Raw genomic sequence first — 22,413 nt, 5'->3', positions numbered from 1 at the left:
AGATCCTGAGACGCCCTTTGAATCAAGATATAGAAAACCGAATTAAACCTGACACGAGCGACCAGTTGAAGTGAAAGATAGAGACAAATATCATAGACCCACATTGTGAAGATGGACGGAAAGAAAGAACGAAGCACCACCTAACAAGTACATATCTCGATCACTAAAGCGCCTCAATTGCCTTCATCAAGACATCCAAGCCGCGATCAGAGACATCACCTGCATTCGAGTCTTCCTCTGTGACAGACTCGCGCAGGGCCCAGGCCACATCACTCCACCAGCCCAGGCCGACGAAACCACCGCCCTTACGACGCTCCAGACTCTCCTTAAGCCGGCTGGTATGCTCCCACTGTTTGGCAGCATTCTCCGCACATTCAATGACCTTGCTTGGAATCCCGCACATGGATGCACAGTGCATACCGAAACTGCCTTCCGCAACGCCCTTCTCAAGCTTGTACAAGAATGTCACACGGCGCTCGACATCGTCGACATGGATGGCCATGCGCCTGGGTGCGATCTCTGGATGGTTTTCGAACTCGGCAGCAAGCGAGTGGTAGTGGGTGGCAAAGAAGCCCAGGGCTCCGATGTGGGTAGCGATGTGGTGAAGTACGGCCTGGGCCACGGCGACACCGTCATAAGAGCTAGTTCCGCGACCGAGTTCGTCAAGGATGACGAGTGAGCGTGGAGTAGCCTCGGAAAGAATCTTCTTTGTTTCGGACAGCTCGACAAAGAATGTTGACTGGGCGGCGAAGATGTTGTCGTTCGCACCGAGCCGAGACATGATCCGGTCGACTGGGGTCAGTCGGGCTGACTGACAGGGAAGGTAGCAACCGATTTGAGCCATAATGACAGCAACGCAGGTCTATACTAGTTAGCAACATCATTCAAACAAAAGGGAGGACAGGGTGAACACACCATTCGGAGAACAGTAGACTTTCCGGCAGCATTAGCACCGGTCAGCAAATCAATGCTAGCATGATTACCACCGAGCTGGATATCGTTCGGAATAAAGTCCTCAACAGAGGAAAGAAGACAAGGGTGACGGAGCTCTTCAAACTCGAGGACACTTCGTTCGTCGTCTACAAACACTGGTCGGCAACTAGGATGGCCGATAGCCCCGGAAGCCTTAGCCAAACTGATGAGGCAGTCGAGCTGCGATACAATCCTAACAGCAGCTAGCCACGTGTTGTAATGCTCATCGAACCGGGCATGGAACCGTCCAGCAACCTCCTTAACGATTTGGTTGTGGGTTTCTTGGGTCTCTTGCAATTTGCGAATGAGGCTTCGGAGCTCGGGGAAGTAGTATCGCTTGACCTGCTTGGTCGCAGACATCTGGTTCCAATCCTTGGGAATGTTCTTCACCTTGATTGGAACTTCGAGTTGGTAGATTTCCTTGCCGTTATCCCGGTAGCAGATAGCAGACGACCCCAAATCCCGGCGAGCTTTCTTTAGCATGGTGTCGAGGTCCCGGTGGAGTTGCTCAATGATCTCCTGGGAGTTATCGAAGTCTTCTTCGACACCGGACTCCGGAACAAGAATCCCATTCTCCTTTGCCTTTGGACGATCGAATGCGGTCTTCCAGTATCCCAACAGGGAAGCAAGATCGGGCATTGCGGTTGTCAATTGACCAATAATGCTTTCGCCTGAGCCAGTGTCGCTTTCTTTGAGGAGACCCATGATATAATCGATCTGCTCGAATCCTTCCAAGACACGTACAAAGTCTTGAGCCTTGCAGTTGCCAGCGTGGATACGAGAGATCAGTCGTTCGAGATCCGGCATCTTTGTTAACTGGGAGGAGAACTGGTCCCGAGCACTGGGATCGGCGTTGAGTGAATCAACTGCATCCAATCTTGCGTTGATTTTCTTTGAATCAATTAATGGGTGGCATACCCACTGCTTGAACATGCGCTTGCCGAAGGGCGTGATGCATCGGTTGAGCAACTGGAAGAGAGTGCCCTCAGACCCGCCATCGAAGGAATTGGCGAAGATCTCCATGTTGATCAGGGTCTGGCCATCTAGAACAAGACTTGTAGCCTTCTTGATAGGATCGTACCATGTGAAGTTGCCAATGGTGATCAAGTCCCGCTCAATCTTCAGCATTCGCAGATACTGAACCAGAGCACCGAATGCACACATCAGTAACTCCTTCTCGCGGGCTTGACGCAGGGTCTCGGGCCAGGCTGTGAGATTATCGTCGTCCACGGAGACGAAATACTCACTTGCCTCAAGCTCCCGAATTGTGATATCAGATTCCCAGAACTCCTTACCAGGTTTCATGAAATTCCAGATAGTGGTGGGTCCGGTGTTATTTTTGAGAATGCGCATGGCCTTTTGGGAAACACAAGATTTCTCCAGTAACAACTCCCGAGGACGGGTCTGCGCGACAAAAGTCTCGAACTTGGTCATATCAACATCATCCACAAACTCAGACAAGAAGAATTGACCGGTAGCAGTGTCGACAAATGCGATACCGAATGCGGGATGCTCGTCCACAATCGCTTCCTTGATCGCAACACAGTACGTGGACATATCATCTTGAAGCATGGAACCCTCGACCAGTGTACCCGCAGTAAGGACACACGCAAGCTCTCGCTTGATGATCTTATCTTCTTTGGTGGGCTTCTTGCCCTCTCTCTCGCGCATTTCTTTACCCAACGCGGATTCAGACTGGTCCACACGGGCAATCTTGAAGCCCTTGGCCACGAACTGGTTCGCCCAGTGATCTAAACTCATCTCGGGAACACCGACCATGCGCATATTCACTCTGTCCGTGAGCTTGAGATCAAAAAGTTGGTGACCAATGGTGGCATCGTTCTCGTAGAGCTCATAGAACTTGCCCTTCTTGAAGAAAACGACAGTATCGAAGAATTTCTGCTTGATCTCCCAATATTGTTTCTCGAAAGGCGAGAATCTGGACCATGCGAGCGGAGGGATGTAGACAGTTCGGGGATCGTAGTCAGGGTGGCCTTTAGGGTTGCCGTCGATGTCCTTGAGAATAGCAAGCCATGAATAGCGCTGCTCAGGCTCCTTGATGTGGGCCTTTTCCTTTTTCGAGCTGGATGCTGCCTTGGTAGACGCCACAGCAGCTCTTTCTTTCCGAGGTTCTGTGTTCTCCGGATCAAAGGCCCACCTCTTCGCTGTTCCAGCTGAACCTTCTCCCTCTGGGACATCAAGATCAATGTCATCGGCGGGTGGGGGAGGAGCATGGACGGAGGAAGATTTGGAGGTAGGCTTGCGTGCTGATTGTGTGGATGGTCTTTTCCGCTTGTTGGCAGATGCGGCTATCTCTTCATCGGAGTCGTCTGCAACGACGAAATCGTCCATTTCTATATCCCGGTTAGTCGTGTACCAGAAAACCAACCAACAACAGAACACCATACCATCATCCGAATATCCTCCATCTCCTGCCTCATTGAACTCGTCTTCGCTTTCCGGCTCGGTTCGTCTTCTCTTCGTAGCACGGCCAGAGACACGGTCCTTGCGGTTAGGACGGAAGATAACCTCGTCGTCATCCTCGCCCTCAGAGTCAGACTCCCTGTAGCTGACCTGCTTTTTCCCCTAGCCAGGTAAGTTAGCAGGATATATCAATTGAGAAATCTGGTGATACACGTACCCGACGCGAAGGCGACATGGTGGAGTCCTGTTGTGCCTCCTTGGTGGTCTAAGGAGAGAAGAGTTCAGTCAGAGTGAAGGAACAAACAAACATCAGACCTCAGATCAATATACCTTAAAAGCACTACCATTTTCCTGTTCGTCCTCTGGTACTGGAAGATCGCTGCTCGGTACTGGACTCAGATCCTGGGCAAAGCTTGAGAAGCTTCGCTTCTGTTCCTTGGGTGTGGGCTTGACAGCGCTCTCACTACGCTTCTCGGAGGCTCTCTGTGCGGGAGACGAGGCCGGTTCTCGCGTTCGATTATTCGAGGGAGTCGCTGGTGAGGACTTTTGGAAGAAACCAAGGATTGACTTCTGGCTTCGCATGTTCTGGGTGCTGGGAGTTGTTCGCTTGAGCGCAGGGGATGGCGACGCAGCGGACGGAGATGAGGCCGATGGTTTGGCCATAATCTTTTATAGAATAAAAGCAGTTGGGACTAAATGACAATACACTCTCAACTCATGATAATTAGGGGAGGTGAGGGAACTGGGACGGGGTGGGGATGGATAAGGCGCGGATCGCGTCGACGCGTAAAGCACCTTTCTCCGAGACTCGACCTGTCCATTGATCGACACCCGCGACATTGTCTTGTCTCACTATTATTACTCCATACTTGGATTTTATTTGTCTGAGACGGTGAGGATATAATATTTATACTATTGTACAGATTGGATATTGTAGAATTACAGATCTAGTGGAGATTCGCCTTAGTCCGACTTGGTCGGCTCAGTGGGCTCAGTGGGTTCAGTCTGCTCGGTCTCCTCAGTCTCCCATCCAGGAGCTGTGAGCCCTTGCGCGCGATATTCTTCATCGGTCACAATGTGAACAGCCTTGAGCTTCCACTTGCCCAACTTTAGCATCAGGAGATTGCCATTCAAGACAAACTCCTTTGTTTTCTCTGCGTCCCATGGCCGAATGGGTGTGAAAGACAATTGGTCCGACATGGGACCACTGTCACCAGGACGGCTTCCGACCTTGGCACCGTTGTTGACAATGACTCGGTGGCCCTCGCTCTTGGATGAAACAAGGCCAGCTGACCACAGAATTTTGTTGAACGGCTGGTTGAAAACCAGTGATTCGGGGAGGGTGACCTTGATATCGCCCATGTTGGCCCAGTTTGTTTGGGGAGCATATGGATTCCCAGATTGAGGAGTATCGAAGCCAGCGGTGGGAGATTGCGGGTGTCCAGAGGAAGGAGCGGATGTCTTAGGAAGAGGAGTGGGCTCTGCAGTTGAGGCTCGGGGACGGAAAAGCTGGCGGTGTTGGATAGCCACGGCATCAGCTTCGGCCTTGCCATGGATAAGCTCGACAAATTCATGGGCGAGCTTGTGCTGCGCAACGCGCTTAGATGGATCCTTGTTCTGCTCCTCCATAATGGTGGCGATTTCAGGCAAGGGGATGAAAGTGAAAAGCTTGAGGTACTGCTCAACAACATCGTCGGGCGTGCGCACAAAGTATTGGTAAAGTTCGAATGTAGAAGTCAGGTCCTTATCGAGCCAAACAGCGTTTCCAGCAGACTTGCCAAGCTTCTCGCCGGACGGTGTGGTCAGTAGGGGCGTAGTGAAACCGATCGGTCGATCTATTTCTGATTCTAATGGGTTGCGGAGTTGTTCATCGGCAGTGTTTCGGCTGATAGACTTGACAGCCTCCATACCAAACAGGATGTTTCCATACTGGTCGGCTCCTCCGACTTGGATTTGAGTGCCCTTTTGGAACAGCGTCCACCAATCCCAGGCTTGAAGAATAGGGTAGGAAAACTCAGCAAATGACATGCCATCTCCTTGGTTCAATCGCGTCTTGACACTAGTAGAAAACGTCAGTAAACCCGCGACAACAGCGCCGTCAGACCTGCCAAAACTCACGTATCTCTGCCGAGCATAGGACCAAGTCGCATGAAGGCGCCAAGGTCTCGCAACACTTCAAGGAAAGGCATTGAGTTCCACCAAGTGTTGTTGTTCGTCAATGCCCGCTTCCACATCGGGTGTCTCTCGTGTCCGTGTCTCCTGCCGTACTGCTCAATGCTCGAGCCCAACTTCTTCAACTGCATGTGCATGCTGGCCATATTCGCTTTTCGGATCGAGGAATGGACAGCGTCTCGGCCCTTGAGACGCCCGCTGGGATCGCCGACTCTGGAAGTAGCACCGCCGAGCTATAGAGTGTTAGTTTGGGCATTCAATCGGGACGTGAAGTTGCAGGCAACTTACTAAGAATGTCACAGGTAAGCCCCAGACATATCCCCAGGCCAGAACCATGAAAGGAAGCATGTGTCCAACGTGCATTGAGGGGGCAGTCGGGTCGATTCCAACATATATTCCAGCCCGCTTCTCCGTGAAGACCTTATGCAACAAGTCCCGTTCGCTGTAACCAGAAGGGAACGATTAGCGAGCCATTCAAACGTTTTCCCGCGGCCAATGCCATTAACTTCATTATATCCCGGCGTAACGTACCCGACAACATCATGAATCAAGCCTCGCTCCTCCAGGTGTTGCGCGAAGTTCTTCCGGTTCCCGGCCTTGATTTCCTCCGCGAACCCAGCCCACTCCTTCTCTCCGTCTTTCAAACGCTGAATATACTTTTGTGTAATCCATCTCTGCTGTTGGAAGCATGTCCCAGACTGCGAAGCGGACAATACTGGCCGATTGCTGTCACCGCGCAGCGGAATCGCTGTTGTTGCGGCAAAGCTGCGCGCTCCGCACGGGATCCGACGAGGGGTGAAAAGGCTGCGGTATGGCGCTTGGCCGAGCGATGCCGACTGTGGCCGCATTGAGCCGATTTGGGAATGCGAATATTAATTAGACGGCTCGCAATGGACTCAAGTCTGGACACGATCAATACCTCCAGGGCTAGCTCCAGATGTCCGAGATTCTTTCGATAAGTCCGGAACATTAATGATGCGGCCCTTATCTCTGACATGTTGATCGACTTCCCGATCGGGACTGTATTAAGGGCCCTAGGGCCAGAGAAGTATATATTTACTGGAGTCCATGGTAGAGAAAAGATACTGTGTTGGAATAATACTATCTCTCTCAATAAAACAAGGTGGCAAATTCCAAAGACGAATCGTATCTTAACCTACAAAAACCTGTACAAAGGCCTCGTTACTCCATCCACTGTCCAACTTCATGGATTTCCATGCCGACAATACATCAATTGCCAGCACATTGCCATTCTTTCCACCATGCTTCCACACTGTACTCTGTGGAATTGGCCGTCCCAGAATCATGACCATAAAATCCCGTGCAATGCTCCTGTCTTGAAGATCCGAGAAATAAATCCCCAGAGTGCCCAGCGCTTTTAAGCTGATATCGAATCGTAAACGGCCGTTCTCAACAACAGATATGTCGGAAGACACTACAGCCGCTGCGCCAGTCATCTTTCCTAAAAGGCCCAGCACAGCCACATGTGTCGGACTAACAAGGCTTCCATGTCTTCCCGTCAGCGTGAACGACCGAGTCGGGTACGCAGTGAGAATTTCCCAGCCCTTTGGCTCTAGAACAACTGATACGAAGGAGTCCTGGGTTGGCCGCATGCGGTGCGAGATCCTACCGCTCCTGTGTGCGTGCACGATGTACTGGCCTTCGGAGTCATCGTGAATTCCAGGGAAATCCATCAGTGAGACTATGCTTGAGGCCTCAGCAGATTGAATATTGAAAAGTCCCAAGATTCCACTCCCTGTCTTGGCCCAGCCGGTGTAACTTCCAACACGCAGAACATGTCCTTCGTTGTAGTCGTGGTAAGTGTCCATCGTGCGTCCGATGACACTAGGACGCAAGATCACCGTGATTCCTTTAACGGTAGGTGCGGTCATCTGATCAAGCAAGTTCAGGTGATGTTTTCCCGGCTCATCAGTAATGTAGATTGGTCCTCCGGATACACATCGTGCTGCAGCGTGGAATGACGCATATGGGTGATTTGTCTGGAACATATCCCAGTCTGGCAATACGTTCAAATAGCGGGTGAATAGTGCATTATGAGCATTGCAGAATACATGCCATGGGTGAGAGGCAACAACATCTGGAAAGAAGTCGTCGGAGTTTCGCAATGGAAGTGTCGGTTTGTTGGTGGGCATTTGTGAATGGAAGATTATTTGAGGGGTCATTGAGCCGCATGAGATTGACCGAGTGCTGAAATGCTTGAGTGATGCGATGGACCATGCATCTTGATAAGAAGTCATGAATCTCCGGCGGTCCACTGGATCTTCAAGGAGATCAAGGAAGAATTGTGCATCTGTCTTGACCGAGTCTATACCAACAGAGGTAAGGTAGCTATAGAACTCGTCGTAGAATCGTTTGATATCATCGGGGTCAATGGCAAGGATTGTTCCGCCTGGAATGTTCTCCACAATGGGCCCATTGGCGGCGGAATCTTTGATCTTCACTTGCTTTGTTTTGAATCTTTTAGCCAGATCCCCATCTGGTGATATCCCTCCCCAGTAACCCAGCAAGGCATGCCAGACCGCAATATGTTCAATATTGGGATGTGCTCGCCGGATAGCTTCAACGGTATGCTTCAACCCTTTAGGAAATCCTTTCGAGTGTGCCTCGAACCGCTTCCAGCCTTGCTTGAACTGAGACTCGCCTTCATTGTCGTTTGCCTGCCAGCCATCATCGATAATAAGATTGACGATGCTGATCCCATTCGCCTTCAATGAGTCCAAGGCATGCAAGATCTTCTCTTCGGTGAGGTCCTGTCCCAGTCCATTCCAGGTACAATATGTGAGACCGTCAAACCACTCGGAAAGCCACTGTGCACTTGGGTCTTTCTCGACCAGGACCATATCATCGCCAGGGGGAGATAATGGGACTGAATCCTCCAAATTCAGATGACTCGCATCAGCAAATGGCCTGACGACTTTCCGTGCCTCATAGACCACAGCAGACATGGCAACTTCAAAGTTCTCTGCGGCGCTGACGAGCACATGGAACTTTGATGCTTCAGAATCATCACTCTTTGCGGAGATCACAACTTGACCGTTCTCACCTGACTGAAACACAGTCAAAATATCGTTGACTCCCGAAACAGCCAGTAAAACAAGATTCACGCCATCTTCGCGCAGAAAAGAGCAAAATATTGCGTCTTCAGAAAGTCGGAAGTTATCTTTTCCATGTCTAGGACCCAGCCATGGGCTCGAAACACGTACCAGTGAGAAATATCTCACCACTGACGAAGGGGTGCCAAGTCCAAGTCGTTTGATGGTTGAAGATCCATTTCGAACAGCATCAATATCACCAGAAAGAGCCCATAGGACCGATCCAGGAGCCTCACTGAGCCGTGACTCAATCAGCAAGTCATCATGAAGATTATCGATGTACTTCTCCAGTTGTTCTTTGGGTGTTCGTGTAGCGACGTTGGGGGACACAGCTTTGCCAAGATCAGAGTGGCGTGCACCGTATACAATTTCACCGTCGCTAACGGGGTGTGTTTGATTAGCCCACTGCCATTCCGTATCTGGACCAGCTCGGAATCGGACAGTAAACTGTGCATGACCTCCTGCGGCTGGCAGGGATATCTCTTCTGAGAATACCAGGCGATGGTAGTGGTAGTCGCTATCGTGTCCGGTCAAAAGAGCGGCATGATCTGTGTCACATCTCTGCAATGGCAGAGCTCCCCATTCAGGGCTAGTGATGTTATGCCAGATTTGCACTTCCCATGAATGTGCGGGGAAAGAGCTGCTGGACTCGATGGTAACCGTGAAACGCAGCTATTGACGATGTCAGCATATATTTGCATCCTAGCCACAATGATTGTAGGGAAGTCTGAAATATGATCATAGTTGGGAGACTCACCGCATCTTCTTCAGACCGTAATGCCTTCTGCACCGGTTGGAGAGAAGTGAGTTGTCCCAGCGGGGGATAGGAGGTTACCCTTGCAAACATGGCCATTTGAGCTGGGGAAACAAACGGTGCTTGTGAATTCCGTGCACTTTGGCTGGGGCCCTGGATTGGGAGGGTTGAGGTATCTCTGTTGTTGACCTGCATTGAAGAAAGGTAACGGGATCAGGTATCTGGCCCAGTGGAAAATAAGTAACGAAAAACAGTTTATTTATGGATTATCTCAGAAGAGACTATAGAAAATGTCCTCGTGAGTATGCTTGAGTTAACAAAAAGGAGCTCGCACGTGGTTGGTTTTAACTCTCCTGCAGGGGATGGAAGTGGCGGGGAAGCTACCATCTGGGCAGTTGCCCTGTCTACCGTCCAACTACAATGAGCCTCACGTCAACACAAAAACCAACATATTATTTTCCAATGACCAGTTCCTATATCGACTACATATGTGCAACGGCTTCGAAAATATAGAGAGAATCTAGAATAATAAGAGAGATAGCTAGCACTATAGGAACGGGCAAATGTGTAGTGAAGATAGGGTTATTTTATATATATTAATATTTAATATTTTAATTTACTATAATATTTGAGGGGTAAATACCTTTTTTTATATTTTTAAACTATAGAAATACTAGTAAAAAAACTAGTAGAAATAACCTAAGTAATAACCCTTTTTTTCCCCTCTGTTTTCATCCAACTTAGTTGATCTTGATAGTCAACTTTCCAAAGTGCTTCTGGGCCCACTGGATTCCAATCTGTTAGCATACAACCCCTCCTCACTGATGCAAAACAACTTACCATATAATCATAGGCGTCCCGTGTCTGGTCAAGGCTAAACACCTTGTCATCCACCACAGGGTGGATATCATTGGCCTCGATGGCTCGAACCATATCCCTCATGAGAGCTTTGCTACCAACATAAACACCACGCACAGTGCAGATGTGAGTCAGTGTCTCCAGAACAGACGGCTGTGTCTTCGGGTCCACGCCTCCAAGGAACCCAATAACACTGATGATACCCTCGAACTTGACGCACTTGAAGCTCTGCGTGAGCGTTCCGCCACCACCCACTTCGATAATGTGGTCCACGCCAGCTCCGTCGGGAGTCAGCTTGCGAGCAGCATCGCCCCAGTTGGGCTCGATCTTGTAATTGATGACATGATCAGCACCAAGCTTCTTGAGCTTCTCGGCCTTCTCAGCAGAAGAGGTTGTCGCGATGACTGTCGCACCAGCGGCCTTGGCGAACTATAAGGCTGTTTTAGCCAAGTCCATTCGGAAGAATCGAGATGAGCCGTTTACTAACCTGCAAGCCAAACATACTGACACCACCAGTTCCTTGCACGAGAACAATCTGGCCAGGCTTCAGAGGCTTCAGACCATATAGTGCATTCCAACTGGTGAGCGCTGCACACGAGAGAGTGCTAGCTTCACGGGCATCGAGGTTTCTGGGCGCCTTCACAAGACCCTGTTCATTGAATACGCCATATTCGCGCAGGGTACCATCGATCACGCCACCTAGGCCAGTGCGCGCTGCGTATTTGTCGATCTCGGCGTATTGGTGGCCCTGGTTGAAGAGAGTCGCAACTTGGTCGCCCTTCTTGAATTCAGCGACCTTGGAACCCACTTCGACAACTTCACCGGCGCCATCAGATCCTGGCACTACGGGGAGACTGAGAGGAAATGGATAGGTGCCCTGTGGGAGAGGGGTTAGATGTCGGTTATTGGCCACATGATAGTCTTGTGCAGACGTTTCAATCAACGTTGAAACCATTGAGTTTTCTCATGCAAGGCCATACCTTTGGAATAGTTAGGTCGCGATAGTTCAGCGACGCAGCTTGGAGCTTCACCAAGACTTCATTTTCGCCGACTTTCGGAACAGCAGCGTTCTTGAAAACAAGACCGTCGAAGTCGTGTTCCTTATCTTCAACGACCCATTGCTTCATAGTGGAGGGAGACATCTTACTATATAAAATACCTAGGTAGATCACTATACTTAAAACAGTGTAGAGCGTAGGAAATAATCATTATGATGGGATTGAGGGGAGTTTATATAGAGGCCTCTGACGTATTTGAGCGAAAGATCCACCCAAGTGGTGACGAAAGGATTATTAAGAACGTACAACGAAACCTATCTAGATAAATCGTTGTTTTATTTTCTTTGATAGAGGACCTATCTTCATGTTTATTGAAAAGAGCTTTCAGAAGAAAGCTATCAAATTAAAGCTCTAACGTGTGAAGTGTATTTGGGCGATGGAAGAAATCAACCCTCGAAGATTCCAAGATATGTATTCTTCAGATCCATGTCTTTTCGACCAGTCAGGGATTAGGAGAAATGTGTATTTCGCTGCCTTACTGCCAGATCAGTCCCGTAGCATATCCACCAAGATACAGGTGATTGATATTTTGAGGGCGTAATGTCCTTGTTAGGCTTGTTGTGACTACATTCAGGTGATTTAATCCAGCGGAAAGGGCTGCAAGGTGGCATGGTTGAGGAATAAGAGAAAAAGGAAGGAGAATAACAAAACCTGTCTCGTTGTTCCGATTCGGTTGAAGACGAATATCTTCGAATGGGAGTCGAAGGCTTCCTTGGACTTTTTCGCACTTTGGCGCCGGATTTCGCACGATTTCCATCTTTTGGCAAGGGATAGGAGTTTGACGGGCGCCTCTTGTCTTCCATTCTTTGACTGATATCCTTCCACTTATGCACTGTTATCATAAGTGCGACCTTGAATTCTCCATAACTTTGGCCTAATATTCAAGGAAGTGATGACGTGAGGAAGACAAGAAACGAGGAAGATAAATACATGGAATGAAAGAGAAGAAGAGGGTGTGGTATGTAAAGAAGTGAAAGATACAAAGGGAGAAGAAGAAGAAGAAGAAGAAGAAGAGGGTTTGAGATGTATTTAAAGAAGCAAGCACTACCATCGGCCGTATACTTCCCGCGGTCAAAAGTCCGGGGTCGCCGACCTTTTACCAACACTCTTCAGCTACGAACCCGAAATCTTTACATTCAAGCTGCACTTAAATTGATCTTGGACTTATCAAACATTCTCTCAAATATCCTCGGACTAGTCATGCGCTCCGTGAAAGAAGGCCGAGTCACAAAATTAAGAGCCACAAGACCGCGAACCACATCCCGACGCGTCTCCAACAAACGTGAGTAAATATACCACTCTCACTCCACTCGCTAGTTCAGCCCCCAAGCTTGTTTTGTCGATGTTCTTGATCCAACCATATTCAATTAATGACGTGTGCTAATAACCACTTAGTCCCACTGGTCGAACAGACCAACGCACTATCCATTGGCGACTTCATCGCCCAATACGTGACTCCACTCACGCAAGCAGGAGACCCAGCCAAAAAGGATGCGATTGATCAACCAAATCCATCCCAAGATCAGGAACAGCAGGACATGACCTCCGCGCCACACGTGGACGTCTACTCCGCGGCAACGATCTCCGCAGCTGATCTGGAAGCATGTCTGGATCTAGTCGAGCAAACCTCAAGCGAGGCCTACATCGCGTCGCCCGGAGGCTGGTCGCGCACCAAGAAGCGGAAAGAGATGAAGTTGCCCGACATGAAGTATTTGATTCTACGGGACACGTCGAATGAGTCTGGTGATTCTAGCGGGCAAGGTCCGAGAGAGAAGCAGAGCGATATCGCCGACGACAATGCTCCGCCTCCGCCTCCGCCTCCAAAGGAAAGTGACGAGACTATTTCATCGTCTGGTACAAGTTCACCGAATGTGCTTGGCTTTTTATCATTTATGGTTACCTACGAGGATGGAAAGGAGGTTGTTTACTGTTACGAGATCCACTTGTCGCCAATAGCCCGGGGACGGGGTGTCGGGAAGTTGCTTATGGGTCAGATGGAGGGAATTGGGCGCGCTGTCGGCTTGGAGAAGTCTATGTTGACGGTTTTTAAGTCGAATGAGATTGCTCGGCGGTTCTATGAGCGGCTTGGGTATGAGGTTGATGAGTACTCGCCCCGACCGCGCAAGTTGCGCAATGGGACTATTAAGGAAGTGGACTATTTGATCTTGTCGAAGATGTTGAGATCATAATAGCTGGATATCTCTTTGTTAAGGATTTCAATGCTAAGTTAATATGAGAATAGTGATGTGCAAAAGCTAATATACATTACACCTGTCGCACCTCTGCGCCCACCTGTTCTGGGTGTTCTTGCTCCCATTCGTCTCTGAGACCGGCGAAGACGGTGTCGGCTAGCAGGATGGAGAGACCCAAACTCCAGACCAGGGTAATGGCGTAGAAGAAATTGGCATTTCCGGATCCTGCATAGATCCAAAGGTGGTAGAAAGCGGGGCCGAGGAGGCTGGAGTACAAGATTGCCGAGCCCGCAAAGAAGGTATAACGCATCACTGTACCAAGTTAGCCAAGGTAATTCTGAGATACACTCAACGTATGGAAATACTCACATGGGAAAAGGTGGCGATATAATGGCAGCAACGCGAAGAACAGTGATGCATCTGAGATGCTAGGGTATGGCTTGAAGATGGCGAAGACACCTAAGAGCGAGGTAATGACAAATAGAGGTTGGTTGCGGAAGCGAGCTGTGAGACCCCCGACATAGCTGGCCAAGTGAAGCCAGAAAACGCCGAGGAAGAACTCTCGAAATGAGTCGAACATCTCAATGAAAAAGTACCACCACAGTCCCACATTGGGGGTCAAGTCTGGAACCAAAAGATGGAAACCATAGGTTGCCGAGATAAACTCCCAGAAGTTGCCGGTGATCAGACAGGAGAGACCAAGCAGGCCTGCCACGCTGGCCAGTAGTAGGGCGGCGTGTTGAACAATGAAAGATCCAGCATTGGGTGGGCTTGGTCGCTCCGAACGTCGGTCATAGCATAGCAGGACCAACGGAATAAAGAGCAGCGCCGGATATAGAGACAGGTATGAAGCAAATCCCAGGGCTAGCATCGCATTGATGCTATTTCCACCGACTGCATTGGACACGGCGAAGAGGATTCCTGATGTTGTAAATACACTGGTTGACCGCGCTAAACATGTCGCAATAGTGAGAGGATTGAATAAAAACCTATCCCGTGGTAAGTATGTAAATATGTATAATTGCGCAGGCCGGAATATGCATACCATGCTGCAACGGACACTCCATCCCATCGGACGTGTTTTCGGACCGCTGAGTGTAGTTTCGATTTGACCGATTGGCCCGACGCAGATATGGTTACCAATGCATATGCGTTCACGAGGTCGACAAGGAAGTAGAAAATTGCTGTTGGCAAGGGCCAGCTCTTCGCATCCGGGAGTAGGGCGAACAGAGGTAACAGGAGCGGTGCCTAGATCATCGGATTGAATTGTCAATTCAAGGAAGGGAGTTGGAGTGATCTAGATCGACGAACTTGGTGAAAGACGCCACCGTCATAAGGCGACACATTTCTTGTGTACAGGAATAGGCCTTCTTGTACTACACATAATTAGTTTACAGAATGCGGAGTCAATGGTCGGAGACACGTACGGCGTTTGAAGCTATTAACAGGCGTTGAGACTTCGACTCTCCCCGTTAATAAATCAGGTAATGAAGGGAAAAGACATGTAAGAAGCAGGCGCAGCACGAAAGCCGCGCCGAACACAGCAATCTTCCGTCGGTCTACAGCCATGACGGGTTGATTGTTTAGTTGTTGATTCCAGCTGGTCCCTTACCCAGCGATCCCTCTCCGCCTTCGGGGCACGGGCCACTTTGCGGTAAGAAAAAAAAGATATCGAGAAATTTTCTTCTTCTTATCAGCAGCCCGTTTAGATCTTTTGACAACCACTTTTCATCATGGGCAAAGTTAAGAAGAAGGGTATGTTGAATTCAACCGGGAATTTCAATTGAATTTACTGACAGTCCTTTTAGGTACCTCTGGCGCAGCCAAGAACTACATTACCAGAACTCAGGCCGTGCGCAAACTTCAGATCTCTTTACCGGATTTCCGCCGACTATGCATCTTCAAGGGTAATTGCTTCTTCTATTGATATTCCATCTGAATCGCAAGACTAATATGATCTCCGATATCAGGTATCTACCCCCGCGAGCCCCGTAGTAAGAAGAAGGCCTCTAAGACGTCTACGCCCAACACCACCTTCTATTACACCAAGGACATTCAGTATCTGCTACACGAGCCCCTGCTCAACAAGTTCCGTGATCAGAAGTCACTCGCGAAGAAGATCGCCCGTTCTCTCGGCCGTGGAGAAGTCAGCGATGCCTCCCGTTTAGAGAAGAATAACGCCCCGAGACTCACCTTGGACCATGTCATTAAAGAGCGCTACCCGACCTTTATCGATGCCCTCCGTGATCTTGACGACGCTCTTTCTCTTCTCTTCCTCTTCGCTACCCTTCCCTCCACCGACCATGTTCCTTCTAAGACCGTTGCGCTCTGCCAGCGCCTTTGTCACGAGTTCCAGCACTACCTGATCATGACGAATTCTCTGCGCAGATCATTCCTTTCTATTAAGGGTATCTACTACCAGGCTACGATTCAGGGACAAGACATTATGTGGCTCGTGCCCTACCGTTTCGTCCAGCGTGTCAATGGCGATGTCGATTACCGTATCATGGGTACCTTTGTCGAGTTTTACACAACCCTGCTGGGTTTCGTCAACTTCCGCCTGTACTCCTCAATTGGCTTGAGATACCCCCCTAAGTTTGATACCCGCAGTGACGAGAACGGTGCCGAGTTGGCGGCTTTCACCCTTGAGGGCCGGACAGTCGGTGAGGTGCCCAAGGCTCTTGAGGCTAGCAAGGCTCAGAGCAACGGCAACTCCAATAAGGAAGTTTCCAAGGAACTTCAAGCCAAGGTTGATAAGGTGATCAAGAAGGCCGGTTTGGAGCAGAGCACGGACGAGGAGATGGTCGACACTACCGACGAGGCAACCGATGCCATCGACCACTTCGAGCCCGCCGCTCCTGAAGCCGACACCCTCCCCCAGCCCGGGATGAGCGGCAACGAGGCTGGTGCACTCTTCGCCCCCTTCGTGTTCTACGTTTCCCGTGAAGCCCCCAAGGCTCCCCTCGAGTTCATTCTGCGCTCATTCGGCTGCAAGCGCGTTGGATGGGCCTCCGTTCTGGGCGATGGAGCTTTCACTCACGACGAGACCGACCCCCGCATCACTCACCAAATTGTTGATCGCCCTCAACTTCCTCAGGAGTCTCTTCCCGCCATCCCCGCCGCCGATGAGAACGCCGTTCAGAAGGTCCAGCCTGGAACCCGCATTCCTGGCCGTACCTACGTCCAGCCCCAGTGGGTCTGGGACTGCATTAACGAGGGTAAGCTCCTCCGAGCTGATCTTTACGCACCCGGTGCCACTCTCCCACCTCACTTGAGCCCTTGGGTCAAGGCTGCTCGCGGCGCTTACGACCCCCGCGCCACCCTCGCCGACCAGGAGGATGAGGACGAAGCCGAGATTGCCGCCGAGGCCTCTGATAGCGACGAGGAGATGGAGGACGAGCCCGCGGCTGACGCTAAGCCTGCTACTGCTGAGGAGTCCGATGAAGAGTCTGTCGACGGAGGCATGGATGTCGCCGGCACCGACGATGACGAGAGCGATGAGGAGTCCGAGGAGGAAGACGAAGACTTCGGTGGCTTTGAAGAGGGAGCCGCATCCGAGTCTGAAGACGACGATGAGGCTGCCCGCACTCAGCACCAGAAGGAGCTCGAGGCCGAAGCCGCTGGTCTTCCTTTCACCGCTAACGCCGCCGCTGATGAAGCTGCCAAGAAGAAGTCCTCCAAGTCCAAGAAGGTTGCCGCCAAGAAGCGCAGCGAGGACGAGGAGCTCGAGAGACAGAAGATGATGATGAGCCGGAAGAAGCGCAAGCTCCTTGAGAAGATGATGTACTCCAACAAGAAGACCGCTGATGAGTCCGCCAAGCTCCGCTCCAAGAGACGCAAGCTTGAGAAGGGCGAGAAGGGCGAGAAGGGCGAGAAGAACTAAAGCTCGGGTCATTTGTGCATGTTAGATAGTGCTTTTGCCGGGCGTTGCGGTTTGGATATGTCCCATGTATAGGCACCTCAAAAATTCGTCAAGTTTTAATGCTATTTATGGGATAACACCCTAGTTATATGTATAACTTTTTCCCGTGCCATTCCGAGACAACACGTATTTTATAACCCTAGGCTGCGAATAGATGATCTTTGACATTGGCGTGCGCCTTCCCCGTGTTGTCAACAGCGTTATGTGCATCCACGTGAACACGCAAATCGAATTTGGAAATTACGTACATACATCTATGGATACTATTAAGTGTCGATCGCTTTGTGGACTCGCGATGCTGTTCAAAGGTTCTGACCTCGCACTCCAGAGGCTCAGTATGGTCCTCATTGCATCTTTTGTGTTTGTGATGGTCCTGCTTCGTCCACAGATCAATGACACCCTCCCGTTGCGTCTCTCGAAAGATGGCCATGATTCTGCATTGCGGCCTGTCCCATATAATCCATATCCCGACTACAACAGTGCTGCATGGAAGACAAAGTGGAACGGGTTCTATCAATCGTGCGTTGGCCCCGATGGAGTGCTTTTGAATCCTAAGAACGAACACACGGCGATGAGAGGATACCGTTGGAATCAATCAGGTTTGTGACTTGAGCAAGATCGTCATGAAGTAATCAAGACGGTGGTTGATTTCTGTGGGATTTCCTAGGTAGTCATCTTTGATCTTCGCCTTGGGAGAGATCTTTTTATCTACATATCTTTTATAATAATATATGCCTCCTTACACCTAACTCGCGTTTCGTAAATCACTTTCATCCTACGGAGCCCAACTACTGGCGTACATCCGCTTCGGGGCCCCTCCCGGGCATATTATTGGTGACTCATCCCTCGGATCACATCCGAGATCTCACGTATATTTGCTGATGTTTTCGCCCTGGAACACGTCAAGTAATGTGTTGCACATGTCAAGCAAGGAGATATAAAGGAACTAATCACCAACAATGACGTCAAATAAACAAGTTGTAGGATGGATAGGTACGGCAATGAAGAACAATCACATTGGCATTCACGTTTCTAATTATCTCTAGGACTCGGGAGTATGGGACTTGCAATGGCACAAAATGTCCAAAGATTTCTTCAAGATACAAAATCCCAACTAAGATTCTGGAATCGGACGGCGTCTCGCGGCGCACCACTTGAATTGCTTGGGGCTATTGGATGCGAGTCTATCGCCCAGCTTGTCGCCGAATGTGACCTGGTATTCATATCTGTGAGTATATGAATTGGCATTTGATTTTACAGAGGCCTTGTACCGGTCCCCCAGATCTAGAATGAACCTTTGTCACTAACATTGAGTAACAGACCAGCGATGATGCAGCTTTGAATACTATCGTCGACCAAATATTGGCTGTCAAAGATATTGATGGCAAGGTGTTTGTGGATACCACCACCGTGCATCCTACTACGACCAAGGAGATAGACGAAAAACTAAGGAAACGAAATGCATCCTTGGTTGCTGGTAAGTGAACCCACAACCGTCTCGATTTGCGGTTTCTCATGTACAACACTAGCACCGGTCTTCGGAGCCACACCGGCTGCCGAAAGTGGTACGGTATTGATGGCGATGGCCGGCCCAAGCCAAGCCATTGATAAAGTTGCACCTTTCGGAAAAGGCGTCCTTGCTCGGGAGGTGATGATTGTGTCCGATCAGGCCGAGAAGGCCACTCTTCTCAAAACTTTGGGGTGAGATTGCGACGAATCTACGCTGTCATAATAGTCTTACTGACACTATTTAGTAATTTCATTGTCGCAGGAACAATGGAGATCGTGGGAGAAGCCCAGGTGCTAGCGGAGAAAAGCGACCTTGGCACAGACATGCTTGAAAAGTTGCTCGAGCTGAACTTTGGAAGTTTGATGCATTCCAGCTCTAGGCGCATGACGCAGGGTGTTTATCTGCCAGAGGAAGGTATGAATATGGTGTCAATTGAGAATGCTTCTTTTGCTGATCATATCATATAGGTCAATCCCCTTGGTCCAGTCTGAATCTCGGTATCAAGGATGTTCAGCATGGCATCAGTTGCGCCCAAGATGTCGGTGCGAGATTAAAAGTCGCAGAGGTTGCATTGGACAATATGGTACGGGCGAAGGGTTTTTCGGATGCGCATGGCGGCCGGCCTTTGGATTCATCGTCTGGGTACGGTATCATACGTCAGGATTCTGGCCTTGACTTTGAGAATACCCTTGTGAAGGAACGAGATACCAGAAAGGAAGATGAGTCTTCCAAATAGCACATTTCCACCGCTATGCAGCCAGCCACGGGCGCCTCGGGGTCGGACAAGACATACGAAAGCTCTCGGGGTCACTTTTAAGGATGAATGTTTTGGACTGTGTATCGTGGTCGAGAATGCAGTTATTATGTGCGAGATTTCAAGTTGTCTCGAGAATACCGGCCTTCTTCCATCACTGTTTCTGACAGTGGTCGGTGCATAACTTATTATACCTTATGAACCTTCTTGTTTCATTGAATGTTAGTATATCCACGAAGAAAACCGACCCGCAGCGTATCTTCTTATTGGTTAAAGATCACCTTTCGGAAAGGTTCCGGTTCCAACTCGTCCGGATGTACTCCAGGGCTGCGGCTGATATTTCCCAAGTTGGAAGGGAGGTCCGATTAAGCTCCCGAGGTCGGATATAAGCTTGGGGTCCCGTATTCCTACCGATCAATAAATTCAGGACGGGAATGAAAATGTTCATGAGATTTATAATCATCGTTCTCTTCACTTTGGTCCCTATATTGTACCTCTCAATTCGGTCACATAATCACCCTCCAACCGGCGCCCAAATGTCATTCCGGTTACATCTCATCCGACACGCAGAGGGAACCCACAATCCCGGTCACGACACAACCATTCTCGACCCTCCATTGACAGAAAAAGGGATCGAACAATCCCTACAGCTCTGTCAAGTCTTTCCGTTCAAGGAGAGTGTAGGTCTAGTAGTGACATCTCCACTCCGACGCACTCTCCAAACAGCCCGTCTGGGCTTCCAACAAAGCATCGATGAGAAGTATTGCGCCCAAGGCTCCGGCGCAGGAGTTCAAAATGGCGCGCGTCTTTTGTTAGAGCCAGATGTGCAGGCACACTCTGCTCGGCCATGTGATACTGGCTCAGATATTGCGGCTTTACGTTCGGAGTTTTATGATCTCCCATGGGAAATCTTGGATTTGGATCATACATTCCCAGCAAAGGAAGGGCTCTACGCCAGCGATCCCGAGAGCTTGAAGCTGCGCGGAGCACGGATCCAGCGTCGGTTGGAGCAGAAATTCAAAGAACTAAAAAACAGCGCAAGACCAGACATTGTCGTTGTTACACATGGCGGGTTTTTTGAGCTCCGTCATCGGTCAAGAGAGGACAGAAGTCGGACAGGCAAAGTGGAAGACTTTTATGGTGACATTCGATCAGGATTCGAGAATTGTTGTGGAATCGGCTTCGGGAGAATGACCGAGGCTTTGATTCACTTGTTGGTGTTGTTAATACATGGATTAAAATAGAGCGGACCTGTGCGTTTCCTGTTCGAAGCAGTTTTTGTCTGTGGCTATCATCTTTGGCATTTTCTAGCATAAGAAGTAATTTACCAATCCCAAACAGCAGAAATGGCGAAATAAATGGCTTACGTCTCGTCAGCCTCATCTCCGAGTCTAGAAGACCACGATCTACAACCCCACATTTATACCCGAAGGGTTCCAAGGTTGCCTCTGTGCTAAGATTTCAAACTTGCATCCATCAATATGTGGGAATTTAATTTCAAAACTTCCTAGGTTATCATCTTTGATCGCAAGGATCAGTTAATCAGTTGCTAGTACCTAGGTAGCATCAAAGATGAATCCGGTGCTAGTACTAGCCCTACCACAATCTTTACATACCCTATTTGACGACCCCAAGATGGATTTAGCGGGCTATGTCTTTGTAACAATAGCAGTCAGGCCTAGAAAGTGCCAGAGAGCTTCTGTCCCTCGTGTAAAATGTCAGATTTCGGTGCTGAGTAGTCTGTGAAACCTTTTCGTGACGCTGCATACTTTTGCAAGACATTTGAATGTACGGGAAAACATGGATCAATTTAGTTTCGTGTGGGTATATATATTTGTTTCCACATCACCCTTGATTTTGGGAAACTGTATACGGATCAATATCTTTTGGCTGTACGACGAAAGGTTGGGCTGGGCTAGTTTGGTTGTACTTTGCTGACTCCGATTGGGCATGTCTCACACCTTGAAAGTTTCTTGTAGGCTTTGTAGTCATCCTGCATTATTTCATGTTACCAGTAGTTACTGATAGTGTCAGTCGAATGCGATCCACTGTCCTTCTGTATCCTTCTGTAATATCATGTCGCAAAGCTTCATACTCCGGTCCGACTTGGTAGACCATAACTACGGTCTCTGTACCAAATACAAGGACGCTTACGCTAGAAGAGAACTGTCCGAGGAATGATTGCTAAAGCGATCGAAATTTTATATGTCAAGGTGATCAATTCCTGTAGTGATATCCCAATTTGACAGTACTTGTGTAGATCTTCGGTCCTAGCCCGTTGTCTTAAAGTGTTTACCAATTGACGCTGGGGATTGATATTTTGGCTTTGAGCATAGGACTATATAAGACATATATGGCTGAGATTGGTAACTCTATACTGAATCTTATTATGCCTCTTCTGATGATTATTTGATCGCTTCCATGCCCCTGGCGTGGCAAATCGCGTGGTTAGGGTTACTCTGGGAAGTATGCAGAGTCTACCCTTGTTTCAGGCCCTATTTTGGCCTAGTCCCGCTCTTCTGACGGTCAAAGTATTATGGAGCAAGGCAAAGATGACGGGGCACCTCGTTGAGTATGGAGGATACCAATCGATGTAAGATGATATGTAAGTTGCTGATCCCGCTGACGGGTTCCACTGACCTGAAAAATTAACTACCCAAACATCCATTATGAATAGATCATTT

General features: G+C 49.3%; 9 protein-coding genes across 9 annotated transcripts; 5 read left to right on the top strand and 4 right to left on the bottom strand.

Moving 5' to 3' along the window:
• Positions 1-163: 163 nt before the first annotated feature.
• On the bottom strand, positions 164-4,059 carry N7471_012466 (mismatch repair ATPase MSH6; the record flags this gene model as incomplete). Its single annotated transcript, XM_057285185.1, has 5 exons — positions 164-862; positions 916-3,326; positions 3,381-3,558; positions 3,614-3,661; positions 3,727-4,059. The coding sequence occupies 5 exons, from the start codon at positions 4,057-4,059 to the stop codon at positions 164-166; spliced, it is 3,669 nt and encodes a 1,222-aa protein (XP_057131451.1).
• A 230-nt stretch (positions 4,060-4,289) lies between these two features.
• N7471_012465 (putative raffinose synthase protein Sip1) lies at positions 4,290-9,630 on the bottom strand (the record flags this gene model as incomplete). Its single annotated transcript, XM_057285184.1, has 6 exons — positions 4,290-5,455; positions 5,515-5,801; positions 5,857-6,010; positions 6,100-6,404; positions 6,729-9,353; positions 9,439-9,630. 6 exons carry the CDS (start codon positions 9,628-9,630, stop codon positions 4,360-4,362), a joined length of 4,659 nt encoding a protein of 1,552 aa, XP_057131450.1. The 3' UTR covers positions 4,290-4,359.
• A 450-nt stretch (positions 9,631-10,080) lies between these two features.
• Positions 10,081-11,475, bottom strand: N7471_012464 (zinc-dependent alcohol dehydrogenase family protein). The gene is made up of 4 exons (XM_057285183.1): positions 11,274-11,475; positions 10,781-11,170; positions 10,276-10,722; positions 10,081-10,220 (listed from the first exon to the last, which is right to left on the bottom strand). Exons 1-4 carry the CDS (start codon positions 11,433-11,435, stop codon positions 10,176-10,178), a joined length of 1,044 nt encoding a protein of 347 aa, XP_057131449.1. The 5' UTR covers positions 11,436-11,475; the 3' UTR covers positions 10,081-10,175.
• Positions 11,476-12,551: 1,076 nt separating this feature from the next.
• Positions 12,552-13,540, top strand: N7471_012463 (N-terminal L-serine N(alpha)-acetyltransferase NAT4; the record flags this gene model as incomplete). The annotated part of the gene is made up of 2 exons (XM_057285182.1): positions 12,552-12,633; positions 12,747-13,540. 2 exons carry the CDS (start codon positions 12,552-12,554, stop codon positions 13,538-13,540), a joined length of 876 nt encoding a protein of 291 aa, XP_057131448.1.
• A 59-nt stretch (positions 13,541-13,599) lies between these two features.
• N7471_012462 (GPI-anchored transamidase subunit GAB1) lies at positions 13,600-15,112 on the bottom strand (the record flags this gene model as incomplete). Its single annotated transcript, XM_057285181.1, has 5 exons — positions 13,600-13,855; positions 13,913-14,532; positions 14,589-14,791; positions 14,855-14,919; positions 14,971-15,112. 5 exons carry the CDS (start codon positions 15,110-15,112, stop codon positions 13,617-13,619), a joined length of 1,269 nt encoding a protein of 422 aa, XP_057131447.1. The 3' UTR covers positions 13,600-13,616.
• Positions 15,113-15,276: 164 nt separating this feature from the next.
• nop7 (mRNA-binding ribosome synthesis protein NOP7) lies at positions 15,277-17,426 on the top strand (the record flags this gene model as incomplete). The annotated part of the gene is made up of 3 exons (XM_057285180.1): positions 15,277-15,298; positions 15,352-15,450; positions 15,514-17,426. 3 exons carry the CDS (start codon positions 15,277-15,279, stop codon positions 17,424-17,426), a joined length of 2,034 nt encoding a protein of 677 aa, XP_057131446.1.
• A 334-nt stretch (positions 17,427-17,760) lies between these two features.
• N7471_012460 (uncharacterized protein) lies at positions 17,761-18,072 on the top strand (the record flags this gene model as incomplete). Its single annotated transcript, XM_057285179.1, has 1 exon — positions 17,761-18,072. One exon carries the CDS (start codon positions 17,761-17,763, stop codon positions 18,070-18,072), a length of 312 nt encoding a protein of 103 aa, XP_057131445.1.
• Positions 18,073-18,424: 352 nt separating this feature from the next.
• On the top strand, positions 18,425-19,711 carry N7471_012459 (NAD(P)-dependent oxidoreductase; the record flags this gene model as incomplete). The annotated part of the gene is made up of 6 exons (XM_057285178.1): positions 18,425-18,458; positions 18,512-18,693; positions 18,786-18,942; positions 18,995-19,166; positions 19,220-19,389; positions 19,443-19,711. 6 exons carry the CDS (start codon positions 18,425-18,427, stop codon positions 19,709-19,711), a joined length of 984 nt encoding a protein of 327 aa, XP_057131444.1.
• Positions 19,712-20,265: 554 nt separating this feature from the next.
• N7471_012458 (histidine phosphatase family protein) lies at positions 20,266-20,973 on the top strand (the record flags this gene model as incomplete). Its single annotated transcript, XM_057285177.1, has 1 exon — positions 20,266-20,973. One exon carries the CDS (start codon positions 20,266-20,268, stop codon positions 20,971-20,973), a length of 708 nt encoding a protein of 235 aa, XP_057131443.1.
• Between the last annotated feature and the right edge of the window lie 1,440 nt (positions 20,974-22,413).

The sequence above is a fragment of the Penicillium samsonianum genome (assembly GCF_028829775.1).
Source record: "Penicillium samsonianum strain IBT 33392 chromosome Unknown utg000007l_segment0_segment0, whole genome shotgun sequence".
NCBI lineage: Eukaryota > Fungi > Ascomycota > Eurotiomycetes > Eurotiales > Aspergillaceae > Penicillium > Penicillium samsonianum.
The sequence above is the reverse complement of the archived record's forward strand: the minus strand, read 5'-3'. Positions and strand labels throughout refer to the sequence as shown.